Consider the following 22,473-nt stretch of genomic DNA (forward strand, 5'->3'; position numbering starts at 1 on the left):
AAATAAAATTAGTGAAATGTGGACTTGACAGAAGTCATGAAAAAATATATACCATTTTTGGTAAAGAAATAGTGTTAGCATTTGTTCATAACATACTGCTTTATCTCATTAAACAGCTGTTGGTATTCAAAGTAGAATTTGTAAAATCATGTCGCAGTCATTTTATCTCAATACACAGTGCATTTGGAATATATTCATTTTGTTACATTACAGTCTAATTCCAATTCTACATGCAAATATACCAAAATGAACTTGGGAGTGTTTGACAAATTTATTAAAACTAGAAATCCTCTAATTCTTATTTCCATAAGTGTTAACAGCCTTTTGTCATGAAGCTCAAAATTGAGCCATTTCCACTGATCATCCTTGAGATGTGTCTACAGTCCAGCTGTGGTGAATTCAGTTGATTGGACTTTACGTGGAAAGCCACACACGTCAGGTCAGAGGTCAAACACCAAGCATGAAATCAAAGGAATTGTCTTTAGGCCTTAGAGACCGGATTGTCTTGAATCACAAATCTGGAGAAGGATTCAGAAATATTTTCTGCTGCTTTTGTGGTCCCATTGAGCTCACTGGCCTCCGTCACTCTTAAATGGAAGAAGTTTGGAAACACACAGACTCATCCTGGTGCTGGCTAAACTGAGCTATCGGGGAAGAAGGGCCTAGGGCACAGGTGTCAAACTCCAGTCCTCAACGGTCGCTATCCTGCAGTTTTTCTACGTGCCACAGGTACAAAACACTGGAATGAAATGGCTTGATTACCTGCTCCTTGTGTAGACAAGTTCTCCAGTGCCTTGCTAATGACCTAATTATTCTATTCAGGTGTGGTGCAGCAGAGGCACATCTAAAAGTTGCAGGACAACGGCCCTTGAGGACTGGAGTTTGACAGCCCTGGCCTAGGGGTTTAGGAGAGAGGAGAACCTTCCAGAATGATGACCACCTCAGTGGCTATCCACCTACATCTCTAACACCAACACAATGATTCGCCTCCCAAATGTTGTGGGATCATGTTTCTGTTTGCTAATTCAAATGTCGATTCACATTTTTTACTTGGGAGTCAAGTCATGGAAGCACTGACTCAATTTATCCCCAAGGTGTTTGACCTACAGCCACCACTTTGGAGAAAAAAATGACCTAGCTTAACAATTCGAACAGATCTTTAGCTAAATGGCTTAAAAAGATGGCAAACTGTCAACATCTATGGAATAAATTTTTATATCAGTTTAAATTTGCTTTCATGTAACAGTGATAACGGCTGAAATATAAAATATTTACTTTGACAAGCAAAAAAATAAAAAATTGCATTAGAAAAGTGGATACTTACAGAATTTATGGCCAGATGGCAACATGTAAGAATAACTTGAGGGTGCGGGTCAACTTACCCCACTCTTCCCTATCTCCCCGCTGTTTTCTTGAACAAAAAACAAACTAACAGATTACTTTTCATCTGAGTATCTTTGAACCTGGAGGCTTAAATGTACATATATGTACACAGTGACAATGTATAATTTATCTGAGGAGCTGTAGTAGACGTGCAGTAGAAACATATTTTTTCTTTTACCTAGAAACAACAAACAATTTTTTGATTTGTTCATAATCGGCTATTTTTATCACCCGTACAAAAATCCCCAGATGGTACTTCTGTTGTGGTCTAGTAGGAAAAAGGAGAGCGTGGGCTCCGTAACAATGTTCAGGTTCAAAATAAGGAACCCCTGTACTATTTGTGGTATTAATCAGCATGAGACTTGCGGTAACAGAAACAGAAAGTAAATAAAAAGAAGGTGGTGTTGAGATTTTCAAAACAAAACAAGAAATAAGGAAAAGCAGTGGAATCAATGTTGAATGTAGTCAAGACGGATTAGAATGAAAAATAACACACAAAAAAACCCTAACAAAAAAAACTTGTGGAACAAGGAGCTAAATGCCACCAAGGCAATAAATCAAGAAGATTGGAAAAAAAGAAACGCAACCAAAAAAGCTTTAAAGTATACAATTAAAAACTAAACAGAATGTTTCTGCATGAAAAGCCTTGATTTACTTTCTTCTTTAATACTAACATGGATTTATCAAAAAGTGGAACTTGCGTTCCATGAAAAGATTAAACAATATTAGTTTTATAGTTCACTCAGTGTTTTCTTTGTTTTAATTTATAGTAGCTCCAAGAAGTGTACACCTGTTTTATGATGTGAAAATACATGTTCATAATCATTTTAAGACATTTTTACACACAATGTGAAAAATATTTGACTAAACTAAAAAAGCGGTTGGTGGAGCAAATGTGAGAAAATATGGCAATAATGTTGCATAACTGTGGACACCTTTAATTATATATACTTTGTAAAGCATGAGATTGATTTTCAGCATTCAGGCTTTTTGGGTTTATTACATTATATTAAATTATACTTAATCTGGAAAACCTGGGRAAAAAGTTCCGATGTTTTAGTACCGACATTCGCTCATTTACATCTTTTAGTTTACAGAAGCTTTAGAATGACTTTGTACAGTGGTATCAGTCAGGAGAAGAGTACAAAAAAATTCCATAGGATTTTATATACACATTGTATCAGTGAAAACAATTGTCAGAAAATGAGAAAACATAAATATGACAAGATTAAAACTAAACATTTCTCCAAAATTACATCCTCCTGTTTTCTTCAAAAGTCTAAGCTAACAATAGGGTCACGTGAAAACATCCAGACGTGGAAACGATGTCAAAAACTACGTGCAAGAACAATGCTGATCACCTACCATGCGTAGGCTGATGTGAATCATGGCAGAGGCTCGTGAACTTTTACAAGGTAGTCATAAATATCAGCGTCAACATGTTTGATGCTTCCTGTTTCTGGCAATTAAAAACCGAGAGCTGAAAACAAATCGAAAAACGGTTCAATCTAATATTTAGCCACACACACACATATATATATATATATACTCACAGTTTTTTAAATTTCATGTTTCTATTGTTTATCAGTTGGATTAATCAAGATAAATGTTTTGTGTTGAAAAAGTTCAAAAATTATTTATGACCCTCATTATTTCAYATTGCAAAAACCTGTTATTAAACAGGGGTGAGTGTCCACTAAGCATACTGAATTGATAATATGGCTAAAATACATTAATAAAATCAATGCACCTGTTAGTATAAGTGTAACAACATTTAGTCATCTGGATGTTGGAGAAAGACCTAAACCACACATTTGACCTTAGACAGGAAATACGTGGGTAGAAAAGAGGATGGTTGTTGCATTACACTTAAATATGAAACTTTTCTAATGGTTTCCTCCAGTGAAGTCTTCTGCTTCTTATTTGGTTGTTCAGTCAACGGGAAGTAGCGCCCCCCAGTGTTTTAAAATATGTAAACACTAAGAAAATGAACAGGTCTAGTTCACAAGTTTAAATCTGAATCTTAAATACCTAAACTGGGTTGAATAAATATTTAAGATTCATAAAACCTCGATATATGTTAAAACACAACAAACTCCCATAAAAAGCATTCTAAGTTTATTTTTTGCATCAGGCCTAAATTAGATGAACATGCAAGATAAAATACCAGCAATGGACAAAGCTAATATTCTAAGGTTTTTTTGGGGGGGGATTTTAGTCATCAATGTTTGAGATGTTAAATATACATATATTTTTTTAATTGCAGCATTTTTCAGAATGTTGTTCAGTATGTGTTTATGTAGTGATGGATTCTCAAAAGTAGGGTTCGACTAGTGTACCATTCATAGAAAGCTGGTGAGCTGGTTTTGAGACCAAAACTGCTCTAGACAGTTTTTATTTTAGAAAAGAACAATCATATTTTAAGAATAAAGCAAATTTCTGGTGTAATATTAAAAGCCGATGACAGATGTGGAGGATTTTAAAGAAGTGTTTTCTATTAGTAGTTTTATAGATTTAGTGTAAAAGTTTCAATACAAACGGGATCAATTTTGTAGTTTTGAGGTTGATTTTCTTTCTTCCTCACGAAGTGATTCATTCAGAAAACAGAATGTTCAACAGGTACAATTAGCAACTGCATTATAGCCAAATAGCTAATTTTATTCGTTAGCTCTAAGCTTCACAAACCTTATGAAAGTGAAAGAATCGCTGAACTACATTTATAAAATACTATTCTAAAGCAGACATGTTAAGTTATTTAACACTTATGTGGCACCCTCTGCTGGTCTTTTTGTCAACTTTTAATTGCGTGCTGCCATGTCAATACTGAATAACATGCCTCTTTGTCTAGGTCTCAATATTTTGTTTGCCTCAGTTGTCACTTTCCAAAGTCTAAGACATTATATGGAACACATAAATATTCAAAGAGATGTTTATTATTTTTGCTGAAAATACAGCGAGCAATTTTTACAATAAAAAGCTGCACAGCAACAGAATAATTCCTGCTCATTCGAGGCTTCTGGGATCCAGCCCCTTGTACGCCGCCGCATACCGGAGGCTGTCGTCTGCGCCAGATTCTGGAAGGTCGTCTTCTCCTGAAGTCTGAACCCCCACCGCGACCTGAGTGGAGGCAGTTTCTATGTTTCCCTGGCAGCAGTCCTCCTGAGAATAATTACATTTTTATTACGTCTTTGTTTTCAATTACGAAACAAATCGGATAGAAACCGACTTTACCTCGTTTTTGTTCACTGACAATCTGTTCTCACCTGAAACAAGCACATGAAAATATTAATTTAGCCGTTTCAGGCAGCAAAACTTTGGAAATGCTCCGTTTGTGATGCCTCACCGCCCATATTCCGCCAGTGTCTGTAGAATATCAGAGGAATAATGGCACAAACCAGAAAAGCCAGGCTACCGGAGACAATTATAACAACCATCATGTCTGCAGACAACAGAGACTACTGGTTACTACACTTTTGTGTACATTTGTATTTAAAAAGCAAGATTTTACAGTAATATTCCTAACAGGTTGGTAGCTGTTTTTTATATTGTTACCTAAACATTCTGATTCTCTGCTTCATTATTCTTCTATTTCTCTGTGAATGTGTTTTACCCAAGGGGCAACTTTATGTCAGTGTTGCCCTTATTCTTCCTTATGTTGCAGTATGTTTACTTAATACCCATTATCTGGTTAAATAAAGGTTACCATTATTAAAATAATGTATTTACAACTGGAATTAGGAAGTTGGGCAATTATTGATTGCACAGGACAAAACAAAATTTTTTTGCATTTATATACTCAAAGTTTTAGTTGTGTAATATTAGTGTGGCAGGAAAGACTGCCAAGTTACAGTCATATTTTAAAAACACACAGACGGGTGTGTGTTTGGTCCTCTGATGTTTGGGTTTTTACAGATGGCAGCTCCAGACAGCTGACATTTTTACTTTTTTGACACATTGTCTCTTTCAACAACAGTAACACTTGTAAACTGGATGTTTTGAATGATTGTATTGAGATCATTTTACTATTTTTTTGTAGTAATTTTCAACAAATAAAGGCATCTTACTACACAAATAGATTCAATATCAATACAGAAATATGTGCCACCAGTTTCACTTTGTAATGAATATTTGTAAAAAAAATTTAATAAAATAAATTTTACAATCTAACAAAAACAATCACCAAAATATTAAAGCTGGACTGCACAAATCAGCCTTCAATTGAAAATGGGTAAGACTGATGTCATCTTTGCTAAATTTAGACACATTTCTGTCTATAAAATTCAGCCGAAACAACAAAAGGCCTGTGAGTTGAAACGATACTCATCTTAAGCCAGCATATGAATTCAGCTGTGCAGTCCTGCTTATGTAGCTGAAGGAACCCTGTAAGTTTAGTTCACTTTTAACCAAAACAGATGTGGTCATTCATGATTCATTATCTCCTCTAAATTCAATAATTGGAACTCATTATAAATTCGCCTCGGCCAGCAAAGCTTACATAAACCAATTGGTTTAAATTGCTGCAGCTAGAGTTCTTCTCTTTTTTCTTCTTACTACATGTTACTTTTGATATTGATTTCAAGATTTTATTGATGACTCAAAGGTCACCCTTGTCTTATATATTTTATATTTTTACAAGCTCAGTTTTTCTGCTTCTGCTGTTGGAGTCAATTATTGTCTAAGTTTACTTTTTTGAAATATTTTTTTTTTTACATTTTATTTTAGTGACCGGGTTTTACCACTTATATTAGAATAAATCAGATTAACTTGGAATAAGCATTATGAAAATATCTGTTCTGTTTTACTGTAATTTATATAATTTTATTTTAATAGAAATCAACTTTCTTTTCTGCACTATACATTAATACACTTTGTACTTGTATGAATTACTTATTTGCAACAACAGTTGTTTTCATGTAGTGCAATATAAAAAAAAAAACATGACTGAATTTGGACTAAACTGGCTTCTATGTATTTAGAAACTAATTCGACTTGTTTTTGTTGTAAAATTGCCATTACATTTTTAATGACATTTGTTAGAAATCCAAATAATAATTATAAAGCTGATCAATGTATTTCGATGCCTGCTCTTTCGCGTACTACCTGTGAAGTTGTTTGCGTCTTTCTGTCTTCTCTTCCTCTCTGAAGGTGGCAGTGTGATTGGTACGTCGGATGCTCCGCTGCTTGACGGAAAGCCGCCTCTGGGAGAGAGTAGTCCCGTCTGCAGGACGGTACTCTGAGTCATAGAGGATCCAGCTGGAACAGTGATAGCTTTGAGAGACCAAGAAACAGCATGACTGGTGAGAGACAATATCGCTACATAGGTCTGGACTCATGTGACTCTTTAACATATAGTCAAAAACAAGAAAAACTTTTATATGTACACTTTTACAGATTTTTCATTTAAATGTCTTTAAAGAGTCTTTCAAGTCAGTCAAGATTGAGATACACGGAGTCAAATGGAACCAAAATCAGTTACTGTGACAGACAGATATAGGTTTGACCGTTTTGCTATAGCTGAAAAGGTATTACTAAATATACTGCTCAAAAAAATAAAGGGAACACTTAACCAACACAATATAACTCCAAGTAAATCAAATTTCTGTGAAATCAAACTGTCCACTTAGGAAGCAACACTGATTGACCCGACGAGGGTCCCCGTTGTCAATCAGTGTTGCTTCCTAAGTGGACAGTTTGATTTCACAGAAATTTCATTTACTTGGAGTTATATTGTGTTGTTTAAGTGTTCCCTTTATTTTTTTGAGCAGTGTACTTGCAGTCACGGCTAAAATGTTCATACCGCTAACAGATTCATGTTTGAAGTATAATTTTTTGATTTTACATTTTGGAGTAGCTGTAGTAGAGTTTTGGCTTTAATCTGATAGAGAATCCATGTATGGAACAAAAGACTGAGGTGAAGGCAAATTAGTTTTCCAATTTCAATTATTGGATATCATCACTCAACAAAAATCACCGAATTACTGGTAGAAACATGAAAAAGATGGTAAGCAATGATTGATAATTCATTTAAACTTCTCCATCATTTAATCCCTAATTTGTCTGCTGTGTTTCTTGGTCGTCGTGATGTTTGTTCACTAATGATCTCTAGCTGAGGCCTTAATGAAACCGCTGGAGTCACGACTGACATTGAACTACACACAGATGGACCGCGCCCCTCTGTGCCAGTGAAATGGTCCCCACAAGGTATCAAATACAGAATACACACCCACACACAACAGGCTTCTAGCTGCTTTGATAAACCATTGATGTCACTCATGCTCTATTTTCCTTTAATCCCAACTCACTTGCTGTCCATGTCAGATTCTCTACATGTCAGAAGAACACTTGATTTCATTCACATACCAACAATTTTGACTTTTCAGCACCACGGACAAAAACAATGGCTCAAAAAAGGAGTGACACACCTGTGACTGAAGAGTTTGACAGCATTTCACAAGAAAAAAYTTTTGATAACAAGATGGACAGGACACCGAGGAAGGAAAATCAAGAACTTAAACAGACTGTGGAATTTCTCCGACGTAAAATCGAGGACTTCAAGTCTCGCGCAAGTGCTTGCAGGCCTGGTCGCCTGCAAGCACAATATGATATTCTGGAAACTCAAAACAATGCTCTCCGTGTGCAGCTGGTGTCGGTTTGTGCAGAGCTGGATGAGAAAGAGTGCCAATATAAGAATGGGAGAGTAGAAGCGCAATCTTTAGAACACTTCCAAGAATTTCTCAGGAGAAGTCCAGGAGCTTCGGACAGACCTGAAAAAGGTACAGGAGAAGATGGATCAGCAGTCTGGAGAGCTGGACGATCTTTGGAAAGAACTGTACCATCTGCGTAGCCAACAGTGGAGAGATCATCAAGGAATCAAGAACCTGCGCAGGCAGAACACCGAGTTGATTAATGAAAATGTTCTGCTTCGAGAGAGGCTGACTGAATCAGAACAGAAGAACCAGGAGAACCAGGAACCACAAGCAGTTGTGAGAAAAGTCAGTACGTGGGCAGGTACGGTTTTAAAAAGAGTGCACCAGACTGGAACAATTAGATATTGGGTGTCATCATGGATCTTCTAGTTCCACTGGTTGGTCCTGTAAAACTGGTGTTTGCTCTGAATGCTGGTTCTTGAATTGCTGGTGGTTTTGAATTACTGGTGGTCCTTGAATTACTGGTGGTCCTTGAATTACTGGTGGTCCTTGAATTGCTGGTGGTTCTTGAATTGCTGGTTGTTCTGGAATTACACTCTGTAATGGTTGTTCTGGTATTACTGGTCGTTCTTGAATTACAGTCAATAATGTTCTAATTCCTCTGGTTGGTTTGTTCAAACTTTTGCCTGGTTGTTCTAGAGCAGGGGTGGGCAATCCTGGTCCTCGAGGACCGGTGTCCTGCAACTTTTAGATGTCTGCCTGGTAGAACACACCTGGATCCAATAGCTGAATCACCTCCTCAGTGCAGTCAAGTTCTCCAGAGTCCTGCTAACGACCTCATCACCCCTGTTCTAGAGGAACTGGTTGTTCTTGAATTACTGGTTGCTAACAAAATTCTAACAAATGTTAAGACTGCAAGATAACGGTAAGTAACCATAGCAACTGGAGACAAGTTAAAGACATGCCACATTTTTAATAAACAATCATTTTTATTTGATTACATTCTACTTGAAAAAACGTTCACGCAGATCAGAAAAATGTCATCACGTTCCACAAAAGAGCTCCATTTGTTGATGAAAACGGTTATAATGGACCTCTATAGATTACATACAAGTAAACACACACACTTTTAAAGTATTAATATGAAAATTGTGTTTCTTMTTCATAAAAACAAACTTTAAATCGGTATAGAAATGAAACATGCGCAATTCATTGTCAAAGGGTAACGCATAGTTGCTTGCTAAATTAAACTTTTGTGTTGCCTTGGATTCCCCCCGACCCCCCACCACACTCCCCCGAATTATTGCTACCGACTTTGTAAAGTATATGAACAATTTCAGGTGTTATCCTTCAAAACGTTATTTCTCTTCTACGCCAAATACTTACCATCTACAACTTTTAGTCTAACTTCCTGGTACGTGACGTTAAAGGTTCTCGTCATTCCACAGAGGTAGCTCCCAGCATCGGCTTTCCTCAACCGGTTTATTGTGACAGTAAAGACCCCGCCGTCTCCTCCATTAGACTCCATGCTGTATCTCCCGTCCCGTGTCACGGCAGAGCTCGTCATCTCCATCTGAATGACGGTGTGTTCGCCGGAGCAGACGCCTTTGCAGAAATGTACGCTGTGGAGCTCAGAAACGTTGATTGGAGACCAGCTACTGAAACAGTGGATGGAGACGTTTCCTCCAACATGGCCGCTCGCCTCCAGAACCTTTGAGGCGTCCAGGCGCACAACTGCAGGGTGAAACGAAGGCTGCTTGAAGATTAATAATTATTTTTTTTATCCAACTTTAGCGCACAGAAGGCATTATGTGGACATAGGAATTGTGATTTTTGTATACTGAAAGTAATTTCAGGTTTGCCTGGAAACGTGGTTTTGTCACGTACAGGTCTGTCATCCCAATAAATTAGTGTAACACTACGATGTGGGGCTAAATACGTGTTACCACAAAATTGGAGGTCGTGGGTGGAGAAAGAGCAGAACAGTGAGAGGGAATAGCGTAGCTGTCCAACCGTTTATTCAACTTTCATTTTAACAGAACTGAACCCTTCTCGGACCCTCATTAAAAAACCAACGAAGAAGGAAACGGCTCCTCTTAAAGGCACAGCCCAACTCCTTAGCTATAAATCAACTTTAGTAAATAACTGATCTTGTGTGTAACCACATTAATTGAAATGTGAAAATAGTTCATCTTACATTAGTGTAATTAAAATGTCAAGTTATTCGATAACTAAATTAAAATGTTGATTTGTGTTTGTTTTTGTTAATTTAATCATTATGCCAACCAAATTCAATTTCTCAGAAAAATATTACGTGAAACCAACAAGAAGGGATTTTTGATACAGAAATGTTATGCAAAGCCCAACACAGTCATGGGGAAGACTGCTGACTTGACAGTTGTCCAGCAGCCAGCCATTGATGCAAGCAGGGTAAGCAACAAATGGTCAATGTTGAACTTACCGAAATATATAACCAAAACGTTGAGTGGGAGGAAAATCTGTAGGGAAGAGAAGGTCACAAGAAACGTATAACTGCAGGCCATAGCTCAGCAAAGAACTGGATTTGGAAAACAAGGTCCCAGAATTAGGAAGAAGAGTGGAGAGGCAAGATAGTTGCTGTCGTTGGCTCCCTTATGGTTCATCAAGTCGAAAGCCAGCATAACAGTCTACAAGTAAATGACAGGTACTTCCTGCTTTCCTCTCATTAAAAACTTTATAGAGATGGCAAAGGCGGCAATTGTCTGCAGTTATGTGTATCCTGTACACTTTTTAACCACAGTTTTTCCTTCCACTTAACTTTACGGTAAGATACTTGAATATTATCTTTAAGATTGGCCATTGTTGCTTACCCTGCTTGTGGAGAGTGTCAGTAGCTGCCGGCTGGACAACTGTCAAGTCACCATGATTGAACATTATATTACATTTATCTATGACAAAAACATTTTAATTTGTGTTATGTAAAAAAAAATTCTAAGAAACTGAATTATGGTTTTTAGCAGCATGGGTCTCCAACACCACATCGATGGAGTAATTTATGCAAAGTGAGCCCTGATGTGGTTTTTGTTCAAACACTTTCTTATCAGTTATTTATGCTACACAGTTCATTTCTCTGTTTGTTATTGTTGTTAAGGGAGCCATATTTGCCCATACTTTTATATTTGGTTTATTCTATGTTCAGTATATGTTTGAATTTATTTGTCTTAGATTATTGTCTGGCTTCTACTCGTTTCTGGTTCCTTAGTTGAGTCTCAGTTCGGATTCATCTGGATTATTTAATCTCCTTCCTCAGTTTCACTGCTTTCCCACAACTCTATCACATTTCCTGTTATTATTTTATCTGGTTCACTTTACAACCCTGCCCCAGAATTTAAGCTCCTTGCATCTTGTTTCATTGTTTCATACTTCTGGTCCTTGCCCATTATTTTGTTCTCTTTTTCTGGTGTGAATTTATCTACATATTTTGTTGCAAATACTCCAAAGATCACATAAATGGAGTGCATATCAAAGATCCTCTGCTGAAAAAATGCACAATGAATAAGTGAAAATGGAGTTTCATGCTTCCTGAGCCACTGTTTTTCACCACTAAATCCCAGTGAATCCTGGCCTTGTCAGCCCTTGAGGGATGTCGTCTCAACAATTCTCACATGGATGATTTTTATGGATTCAATAAATCTTTGCCACTTGAATGATACCGATCACTGCTGTGGTACCATCACAGTGGAGAGTCTCTTCTTTTACCTATATCCAGATCTAACTACAGGAATAAAATTCTCCAGTAGAACTGACTAATGTTGCATTTGGAAAACAGGCCAAGCTGTGCAAAATGTTGCTTTTTTTAAAAGGAAAAAACAGATTTCAAGACAAACAAATTGCGTTAAATTTGTACAGATGTAGGTGTGGTTGTATATTAAACCAACTACAGTGGCTCATTCTATAGTAGTCAAATATTGTTTATACCCATGGCAAAAGTAGATGCAAACTATTTTTTTAATTAACCAAGAAGCTTTTTCAGACACAAAACTGGTATGAATGGAATGTTCCAAGCACTGGAAATTAATAATTACAATATTTTCCTCTTTTTCTGAAGTGATAGTATCATGAAAATAGGCATTTGTTTTTTATGTCAAATTTTGCAAGACGCAAACAAGGAAACAAGTGAATAGAAAACACAGGCTTTCAAAAATAGACAAGAATTAAGGTAAAGAAAGGATCGTAAATAAAGACGGCCAGGAAGAGGATTTAATTGTTCCCAAATCCATAGAGTGTGCTGTAACGATGAGATTATTTAGCAGCACACAAATTAATCAGAGCAGTAAACATGTTCAAAAACGAAATAAATCCAGAACAGCATGTCTTGAGCGGCATTATCTCATTATGCTGTCCCTTCTGGGTTGCCCTTTATCCAAACTTATCTGATCTAGCTTGAATAAACTGGATGTCCGTTGTTCAAAAAAAAAAAAAAAGTGCTGAATTGTTGTTATGCAACATAAAATTTCACAGTGGATAAATAATTCAAAATTTAAATCGCATTCAAACTTATTTTACTTTATGATATTTATGAAATTCGAGTCTTCTTCAGTTGTTAGGGTCAAACATGTTAGATGAAGTTTGGAAAATCGAAATATCGACTCTTACAAATACAACCTCAGCAATAAACTTACCTGAGAAGCAACAGCAAGTGAAGAGGAGAAACCTCATTCTTTGATTCCAAGTAAAAAGAAGAAAGTTCATTTTCTACAGATAATCTGATTTACTGCCATAAAACAGGAGCGCCTCAAAGAGGAAAGCAACGCTGCGTCCAAACAATTCTGCAGCAAATGATTACAGCGGCTCGTCTTCAGTTTGCCTCAGCGTAAAAAAAAAAAAGAAAAAAGAAGGTATCGTTCTTATGTAGCATGCTTCTATTTATCCCTAACAGCAAACATACAGCACATGTTAGTTTTTCCCGTCACTTTCACTCGGTATTGAAGAACCAGCTCATGACTGTGGTGAGCTATAAAGTCCTCAGTGTTCATGCCGAGCTCCTCCAGCCATTTGTGTGCCTCCAAAGGTCTAGAGCCCATTAAGCTGGAGGCCATCAGACTCAATAAGTGGTCTGTCTGCAGACCGTGTCACGGGTATCTGAGGGCAACCTGAGGTCTGTTCGTTTCAACCATGATGGCCCCGTTAAACCGCACACAGACACTGGGAGATCAGGCTCCTCACCAAAAAGTATCAAATGACTTCAGGGAAGTGGCCCCCTGCAAAATGAACTCAATGTCATGTAGCTTTAGTAGATGGGATGTCAGTTTGGTCTTATGACGTATTTGGCCCTTTACCAACTCAGGAATAATGTAGGATCTGACTTTAATTAAGTCACAGGCATTTTTTTTGACAAATGCTGGTAAAAAAAGTATAAAGTATGAAGAAGATCATACTTGCCCAACGTTCCTGCCATGGCATTGAAAAGGTCAGTAAGGCCGTTAAAAGAAAAGAATGAGGTTATTCACAGTAAAACTGCATAACATAGCAAGAACAAAAAATGTTGGCATTTGTATAACAATGAGTTTTTTTTTTTTTAAACCTTGCTACCACCATTTTCTGTGTGCAGGATGATAAAGTAAGTAAGCTAAATTTCATGGTGAGAAAAACGTTCGGAACAGATTTACTTAAACTAGCACGAAGTACAACTACCCAGTATGACCCAGTTTTCATGACATAAATGGTGATGCTTTTGGTTCAAATTGGTGTGGGAGAATTACTCCCACACCATCAGCTGCTTCTGATTGGTCAGCCTCGCATCCACGATGAAAATTTCCCCTTCCGCCACATTCCAGAGATATACTCTGTTGAGATCTGGTGACTCCAGATCAGAAACCGCTGGAGCACAGTGAACTCGTTGTCATGTTCTAGAAACCACGTTGAGATGATTTTGAGCTTTGTGACACGGTGCTCTGTCCAGCAGGAAGGAGACATGAAAAACATATAGGGTCACAGAAGTCAACAAAGGCTGTGGAGTTGAAACAATTCTCAACAGGTACCAATACATCCTGATGTCCCTAATATCCCTAATATGCAGGGGCACCGCCAGGAATCTTGAGCCCCATGACAAAAAATGAAATTGGGCCCCTCCTGCGCACCTACTGTTACAGATTCTTGACCCATCAAAAGCATCACAATTTAAAGGCTTGCAACTGCCTTGCTTTCTTTGGTCCAATTGATACTACCACAATATTTAAGGCTAGTGAATTTTGAATGCAGCAGTCCACATACACTATGCAAATAGGTTGCTTAATTTTTTATTATTAGCTTTAGCTTACTGAAATGGCTCTCCCCACCAGCAACAGTGATAGGCAACATGCAAAATATACATAAAGCAATCCAGACTTCTAAAAAAGTATATAACTTTAATTAAAAAATATGTTTCTCCATATTTGTTAAAGCTGTCACGATGTTGTGTAGGACTATCTGGACTCACAGGAGGCAAATTTTTCTTATCTTTTTATAAAGATTGAATTTCTGTCAGTAATAAATATATTTTTTGTTGTGTAATTCTAAAAAGAGCAGAGAGACAGGAGAAATCGCTATAGATTTCCTGGAATTATGCTAACTATGTTGTCATTGAACACAGTGTTGCTTACCTTTATCACTGGAACGGGGAAATGGGGAGAGGGATTATTCTGGCATCGGGGTTAGAGCTGCTTCTGACTGACTCACCTGTTAATGTGATAAAAGGTACAGGGGCAAGTTAAATATATGAATATGTTGGTAGATTTGTTCCTTCATTCATTAAATGAAATGGAGGCAAACAGTAGTCTGTAGCTAAGCTAACTTTGCTAAATGGTTGATAATCAGTCTACCCACCTCTCTTGGAGAAAAACTGGGCTACAAATTGAGGATAGAGAACATTCCTTTTCTCTCTATCTCCCTATTTGTTTTTTTTTTTGAAAACCTGACTTTCTAATTTTTCTTGGTAGCATAGCAACTGCCACAGTCGTTCTTGTCTTCTACCAACCATTTCATGCAGATCTAGGGGGTTGTTCAGGACAAATATGGATGTGTGTTTTTTGGTCTGGGAGGGGTAACATTTAATTTTACTGCTAAAAGATATTTTAAAAACATGATATTAATATTAATTTTATTATTAACAGGGCCCTCGATTTTTTCTATTTTTACAACCCCTATTCTGCCCCCCGACCTCCGAAAAAAAAACTATTTCCTGGCGGGCCCCCTGTAGGTCAGGGGGCCTTGGAATTGTCCTAACACCCCCGTCCCCTTTGTATGACGCCCCTATCACCACCAGAACAAACCTTTGAGGCAGGAAGGACTCAAGTTTTTATTTTGTCTACTCTAATTGTTTATAATTTATCATGATAAATTTCTAGTCATGATAAGAATTTTGATGCATCGGTTCCACGATAAATTCCAGTTTATTTCTAAGTACAATAACTGAAGCCTAATCCCTTTTAAACTGTTTACTTTGAGACGTTTCGCCCTCCATCAGAGCGAGTTTATGTCTGGAGATTGGCCAGTGTAAAGCTTAGCCCTGTTATCAATTTTGGCTGTTTTGGCAGTCATGTTTTCTGGTTATGTCATCAAATGAATCAGTTTGAGAAGGAAGACAAAAAGGTTCTGTAGCATTCTGAGTTCATGTTCCTGCCGCCGTCACAAGGTACAACGAAGGTCAGCGAGTTAATCCAAGCAGAAGTTATGGCATCAATCCTCGGCTTGTTTCAGATACGCATCCGTCTTCAGGGTCATCGGTAGATCTACCGGCAGCCCTTTCCATCGTTTTAGGGATTGGTCTTTGGTTTTGTCTATCAAACTTCAACACAGATCTTGTCATTTTATTGCATGTTTTGTAAAATGCTTATGTCACCCAGTGTGATTTCACCTGGTTCAGGTGAAACCTTTGTACAAATCTCCTGGAGGGTTTTCAGTTCCTGACAATTGTTTGTGTTGTTTTTCTTCACAATTCTTATATTTACTGTATGTCCAGAACAACTTATGTTTTTCTTGTTCTTTTGAACAAGAAAAACAAGCGCTATCATCTTCATACATCCCAAAATATTTTACTTTTGTAAAATCTTTCTCAAATTTTGATTTTAGTATCAACTAAGTTAATGTGTAACACTTCTAGAAGGGAAAAATGATTGTATTAACTCTTTGCTATTTCAATAGAAAGCTAAATCTCTACCGTAGAAACTATTTCAGCAAGCTGTAAAGCAGAAGTGGGTCAAGAACCGTACTATCCCAACTGCACATGGAAACTGGTGGAAAAAGAAGCACAGTTCAAGAAAAGCTCAAAGACAGTGAGTGACTAAAGGTGTAAAACACCCTGTGGGAAAGAGGAAGTGTGGTATGTGGCAATACTCTCAGCACATTTCACCCAAATGTGGGGTGCTGAAGGGCAAACCAGTAGTTTCATATCCGATTGGTCAAACCAAAGAGGAAACACTCATTACATGTTGGGAGAATAAGATATTTCGTGAGTGTATCAAACAGTTCACGTACTAAAAGGTAGAAGCCTAGGTACTGATTTAATCTTAAAATCACCTTCTGATGTCCAGGTCATTTTTTTTTATGTAAATCAAATATACACGTTTAAAAATTGGTTGTAAAAGCCAAAGATGAGGCTAACTACTCACTATAAAGCTAATTCATGGACTTCAAGACGTGAGCACATCCTGGAACATTTCAATCAAGCCATACTTGGTCATTTTAAAGACCTCAGACTGGGGCAGTAATTCAACAAGGGAGCATAAATATCTATCAGGAAATGTTCTGTTTCCAGCACTCTCAGATGTGATACTACCTAATGAACATGTTTCAGTTGAAAACCTATTTAAATCACATCACTGGGGCTCAAAATATATATTTATACTTTTTTTTTATTAGGAAAAACAATATATACATTTCTTGAGGGAAACATGTGTAAAGACAAGAAAAACAATATATATGTATATATGCCTTTATTTTTTTATCATGTCAGTTTTGGCCCTCCATACATATGGAGCAAAATAAAAGTAATACTCAAATGTATTTGTTCCAGAGAAACTCATTTGTCAAATTAAAAGTATCTTTTGAAATTAACCTCTAAAAATATTAAACATAGTATTCATTAAGCCCATGTTTCTGTAATAAAAATATTTACCAATATAAAATATTCCATTAAATGTTTTATTTGCAAGAGAAACACCATATTTAACAAAAATAAAGGCTTTAAAACATTCTTTGTGTAGTCAATCAAGTTACTCATTTAATTTTCAAAACTTGTTTGATATGACACTTCATGGAAGAGCAAGATGAAGTCGCCTGAAGAAACCATTTGATTTCAAACACCTACAAACCATTTCATAGAAACATACAGGATACATTGGGCGTAAACAGCACCATTTTCCTTTTTATTGTTCTTAATGCAGCATTATTCAGAAGACAAAGGACAATATTTCATCTCGATGTCATTCTTCAGAGCGTGACCTGCTTTTCTTAATAAAATAAGCCGTTTTTCTACACTTATGTGTCAAATACATCTGTGCAAACCATCCACTGCAAACCTGGATGCTTAAACTTCATACAAAAAAAATAAAGGTTACTCGATGAAAACTTATAAACAAGTCTGCAGAACAGTGCCACATGTAGCCTCTCATTTATTGCACAATTTTCATGAAAAATATAAACTCACTTAGTAGACCAAACACCACACCGCACTGGAAACATATTTACAGTCAAGCCTCTGAAAAGCAGCACTCGTTCATTGGGAGCAAATCTCTCAAAAGTCTGTATTTACACCACTGAGGACCCTGTAATGTTCGGGGCAATCCAACCCCAGGAGTGTCGCTCTCTACGTCGAGTCTAACTTGTGAACGTCCGTGTTATAATTCACGGGTAAAAAGATGTCGGCCCAAGTAAGAGTCCAGCGGTCATGTTCACGATCGCGGAAGAACCTGAGCGATGGTGTCCCGGGCGTTCTTGCTCAGCCGCTCCGGGAACTTCACCTCGAACTCCACGATCAGGTCTCCTCGCCGATCGGGTCGCTTGGGGTAGGGCAGCCCCTCTCCGCTCACTCGTCGCTTCATCCCCGGCTGTACGATGTCCGTGGACGTAACGGTCACCGTCCTGCCGTCCAGAGTGGGCGCCTGGACCGTGCAGCCACACAAGGCCTGATGGAGCAAGGAGAGCAGAGAACGGTTAGCGACGTGATTCACCACAACACCATTTAAAAACAGCGCAGACTCAAACTGCGGTTTATGGAGGGATTATTGGTCGATGTCAAGCTGCGTTGCCTACAAAAAGCAAGAAGACAATATTATAACTATTTATAATTAGGCTAATAAAATCATTTACAACTCACAGCCAGAGCAGATCAAATCTCTTCGCCTGGCACTAATCCTGCATGCATCTTTGCGCTGCTTCCCGTTCAGACTGCTGCACATTTTGATTTCTGATGGCTTAGTTTTCCACCTGCCTTGATGGCTGCAGCTATGCGTTTTTCATATTTCAGCTAATTGTGACCAAAATAGAAAGGAGTGACCATATCTCATTTGACCTTTCCATGCTAAATATAAATTCTGTTTTTTTTGCGTTTACAATCAAATAATCCCTCTAAATTAGAAGTTTCAAGTAATCCCGACTTACATCGCGTAGTGAGACCTTGGCGGTGTAAACAACGTCGGAGCCGTCCCGCTTGAACACGGGATGAGGTTTGTCCTTCAGCACAAACACTACGTCCGCTGGAATGTTCCTCGGCGTCTCGTCCCCTTCTTTGGCGAACGTGATCTTGGTGCCCTCTTTCCAGCCTCTCTTTATCTGCACCTCCAGGATTTTCTCCTCCGTCCTCGACGTTCGGCCGTCGGGGCAGAGCCTTTTCCGAGAGATCTTCATCTTTTTCGTGCAACCGTTCAGCACTTCTTCCAGTGACACGTTGAGGTCGTGAACCACGGGTGGGTCCTGCTGCTTCTTCACGACGCTCGTGTGGCCACCCATTCCTCCCATGCCGGGGCTGAAGGAGCGCGAGAAGCCACCCATTCCGCTGGGGCCCATTCCGCGACCGGCCATCCCGAATTGAGCAAACGGGTCGTCAGTGTCCATGTCTTCGTCCATGCCGCCGTTACGAGCGCCGAAGAACTGCTCAAAGGGGTTACGGCCGCCGAAAAACTCTGCGAAGATGGCATGAGGGTCTCCATGGAAGGTGTAGCTGTAGGTGCCAGGTCCGCTGCCCCCTGTTGGTCCTCCTCCGCCGCCACCACCGCCTTTTAGACCTAAATACACAACAGGAGGTTAACATTTCACCCAATTTTAATGTTGGGATGCTTAAGTGTAATTACTGATTGCAAAGGTCTCAAAAATACAGGAAATAATTACTAATTAATCTAGCCTTGGTTTGGATTTTATAAAAAAGGTCATAGATATTGCACCATCGAGATCATTTAAACAAATGCAATGAAATGCATTTTCAATAGGTTTATTCTGCATTAATGTGGATTAAAGAAAAATGTGTTAAAAGCAATGTTTGCAAATACTTAAAAGTAAGGAGAATTTTGATGTTCTACGCCTGCATATTCTTGAATTGGTTGGGGAGCTTTATACTTGAGACAATATGGAATACAAGAAATGAGGATGAACACAAAACATTTCAGGACGCATGAGTTTTTCTGTTAATATTTAGAGTTATGATGAGGCACTATTCATTAAAAACGTGCAAAATTATGCTAATTTTCCTTTGTTTCTTTTCTGTTCTAATCCTAAAAAGATACTAGAAATCATTTTTAACTATTCATTTTGTTAATGAAAGTGAATGTTATATTTTTCTATTAGTTTTAAATTTAACTCCAGTTATTTAAGATTGCTATTTTTTTTTATACATCGTTTGTCATATTTGGCTTGATTGTAGATTGCATTCTCGTTTCTGTGTTTCATTCAACTGTATGAAAACTTTTCTATAAATATATTGTGACTCATTGTAAGCAGACTCATGCCCACCATGCGTCTAAAAGCAATAACTAGTGTGATCTGCCAGTTTTTCAGCCCCCTCACAACGAAAGGTGTCCTCTCACACCAGTGAGAGCAGTTGCAGCTTTATGTCCAATTTGTGATTTATAAAAACATGATGTAACCGTGGCAACACACCACACAGGGAGCAAACTTTTGACCATCATTTTACTGTGTCCGTTTAAGTCAGTCGCGGTGTGGCGAGCACTTGAATTAAAGAACGTGCTAATCAGGTCACGGCTCTTTGCTAGTCATTTTGTTTTGGCAGAACTGTAAGTGAACTAACAGCAGGCTACCATCAGTAGCATCTTCATAACAACAATGTGGCTAAAAAGGCCTCTTCCTGCAAATATACAGAGCACTGCCAGTAGCACTGCTATTATTAGTCGGCCTACATTCCCGTTAGGATTCCAGCCGATTTATTATGGAAACAGGTCTGGGTTTGTCCCGTTAAGCAGGGCATTGGCTTTTAGTTAGCCCTGAAGGTAAAACTCACAATGAAGGACGAATAGAGCTCAAAGCGCCATGGCACAAACAGATTACCATTAACCACCGTTTGTCCCTAAAATGTTAACATTTACTTCGGCCAACACATCAACCAAGATTTTAATAAAGTTATTCTAACATAGCTGGGATTACTGAGCGGACTACATGTTCGAGATGATGCTTACCTTCTTCTCCAAAACGATCATATATGTCTTTCTTCTTTGGGTCACTCAAAACGTCGTAAGCTTCTGCAATTTCTTTGAATTTCTCCTCCGCTCCTGGTGATTTGTTCTTGTCGGGATGGTACCGCAAAGCCTGCTTACGATAAGCTTTTTTTATATCATCCTCTGAAGCTCCTTTCTTAATTCCCAAAATTTCGTAGTAGTCCTTGCCCATCTTGATTTAAATGTTCCCCCAAAGGTTGTCTGTCCGCGTCGGCTCCTGGTCAGGCGTCCGTCTCTACTCGGGCTGCTGCTGGAGTTCTGTACGTACTCTTTATAAACAGTGTGGAAACTTCCAGACGCTTCCACACGCAGCCAGAACCATCTCGGCTGTGACGCCACCAGCAAAGTCACGCCCATCGGGAAACGTTAACTCCCATGGTGCTTTCACGTGCTGTAGGAGATATTTTTAATTTCGGTATTTATTTTTTTTAAAACGTCATAATTTAAGCAAAGGTTCAAAATGATTCTCAAACTTTTTACAAGACGTTCCACGATGTTTTGCAAATACCGCGAGCTTTACAAACTTTCTGGTACAGCAGTAAAACAGAACTTAGACGTTTTTAGTTTTATGGGGAATTTAATATTACAACCTCTTGTAGTGGCATGTTCCCTCGGTGTTTGAATGTACAGAAATAAATACACTGTTATTAGCTTGTACGTCTGATATCAGTTCGCTTGGTGTCTGAGTAGTAAGATCTAGCTAATCTTAACAGTTTTTAAACTTGGAACAGATTAGGTGTGATTTGACATCATTCGCTAATCGAAGTTCAAATCTCAGAGGTAAATGGAAAGCAGCATACCATTTCCAGCACGTGCGCCTGGAGTACTAGCCACAGTTCATTTTTGTATTTACTATATTACAATTAATTATGATAACAATTTCTTCTGAGACAGCCCAAATACCAGCAGTGGTCATTGTAACGCATTTTGATAACCATGGTCTTAATTCTTGTAAAAACCACAAATTAATCCGTTTAATATACATGAAACAAAATTATATCATTGATTCAGATGATTATCATTTTAAGGGGGGGACCTCTTAAACCGACACCCTAAGCAACCTTCAACACAGCAGAAATGTCTTTTTGTACAAATCATTTGTGCAAAGAGGTCCTTTTGCTTCGACTCGGGCGTGGCTCATACCAAAACCAACTCTGCAGAAGCATGTCTGACAAGTTTAAGGTACACAGGAACAAGTTTACACAAAAGCTGTCAGCGAATAGCATTTTTTGAAGATTCGTCTTTAAATTTCTGTGGATTTAAAACTGGGGTGTGTAAATTTTATATTACACACAATTTATTAAAAAACAATTTCTTACATATGTTTTAATTGGCACCATGTGGTGACAAGTGAGTGATTATTTGTGAAAAGTTGGAGCTACTCCACCTCCTCCCAATGCTGCGCCAACCAAACAGAGCCAGGATGCGGATTTTGGTGCAGTCAATCAATCTTGGTGCTCTTAAATGGGCTAATGGCATAGGAACAACTTATCTGTCGTCTGTCAGGAGATGATTTATCAGTAATCTTCGGTGACCATGAGCATTCATGGCAGGCTTCCTTGTGGTGAATCAGCTGCACAGCAGAGACCAAGGGGGAGGCTCTGAGCAGCATGTACACAAGTTTGATTGACAGTGCTGAGATCACATCCTGGCTCTGAATTTAATTTCTAACATTTACATACCCCACCTGTAAGGAAAGTAATCACTTGTCAGGCCAAATATATTGGAGAAGGAAATTCCCTTTTTCTGATGGGAGATTATCA

The 22,473-nt window shown here is 38.2% G+C and overlaps 2 protein-coding genes across 2 annotated transcripts; both read right to left on the reverse strand.

Moving 5' to 3' along the window:
- Positions 1–2,429: 2,429 nt before the first annotated feature.
- Positions 2,430–14,682, reverse strand: LOC103461841 (uncharacterized). The gene is made up of 6 exons (XM_017303547.1): positions 14,651–14,682; positions 9,417–9,764; positions 6,484–6,651; positions 4,727–4,822; positions 4,615–4,646; positions 2,430–4,542 (listed from the first exon to the last, which is right to left on the reverse strand). The coding sequence occupies exons 2-6, from the start codon at positions 9,601–9,603 to the stop codon at positions 4,387–4,389; spliced, it is 639 nt and encodes a 212-aa protein (XP_017159036.1). The 5' UTR covers positions 9,604–9,764; positions 14,651–14,682; the 3' UTR covers positions 2,430–4,386.
- Positions 14,683–17,170: 2,488 nt separating this feature from the next.
- Positions 17,171–22,193, reverse strand: dnajb1b (DnaJ heat shock protein family (Hsp40) member B1b). The gene is made up of 4 exons (XM_008404071.2): positions 22,098–22,193; positions 20,672–21,101; positions 18,648–19,270; positions 17,171–18,172 (listed from the first exon to the last, which is right to left on the reverse strand). The coding sequence occupies exons 2-4, from the start codon at positions 20,880–20,882 to the stop codon at positions 17,939–17,941; spliced, it is 1,068 nt and encodes a 355-aa protein (XP_008402293.1). The 5' UTR covers positions 20,883–21,101; positions 22,098–22,193; the 3' UTR covers positions 17,171–17,938.
- Positions 22,194–22,473: the final 280 nt, after the last annotated feature.

This window comes from Poecilia reticulata, linkage group LG1 (assembly GCF_000633615.1).
Source record: "Poecilia reticulata strain Guanapo linkage group LG1, Guppy_female_1.0+MT, whole genome shotgun sequence".
Lineage (NCBI taxonomy): Eukaryota > Metazoa > Chordata > Actinopteri > Cyprinodontiformes > Poeciliidae > Poecilia > Poecilia reticulata.

Bases quoted from the DNA above. Each gene is read 5' to 3' on its own strand.
- dnajb1b (XM_008404071.2), bottom strand. From the start codon at position 20,882: ATGGGCAAGGACTACTACGAAATTTTGGGAATTAAGAAAGGAGCTTCA. The intron at 19,271-20,671 runs GTAAGCATCATC...TTGTGTATTTAG, and splicing joins TGATCGTTTTGGAGAAGAAG to GTCTAAAAGGCGGTGGTGGC. The intron at 18,173-18,647 runs GTAAGTCGGGAT...TTGCTCCATCAG, and splicing joins CCAAGGTCTCACTACGCGAT to GCCTTGTGTGGCTGCACGGT.
- LOC103461841 (XM_017303547.1), bottom strand. From the start codon at position 9,603: ATGGAGATGACGAGCTCTGCCGTGACACGGGACGGGAGATACAGCATG. The intron at 6,652-9,416 runs GTAAGTATTTGG...GGTCTCTCAAAG, and splicing joins TAGACTAAAAGTTGTAGATG to CTATCACTGTTCCAGCTGGA. The intron at 4,823-6,483 runs GTAGTACGCGAA...TGTTGTCTGCAG, and splicing joins AGACGCAAACAACTTCACAG to ACATGATGGTTGTTATAATT.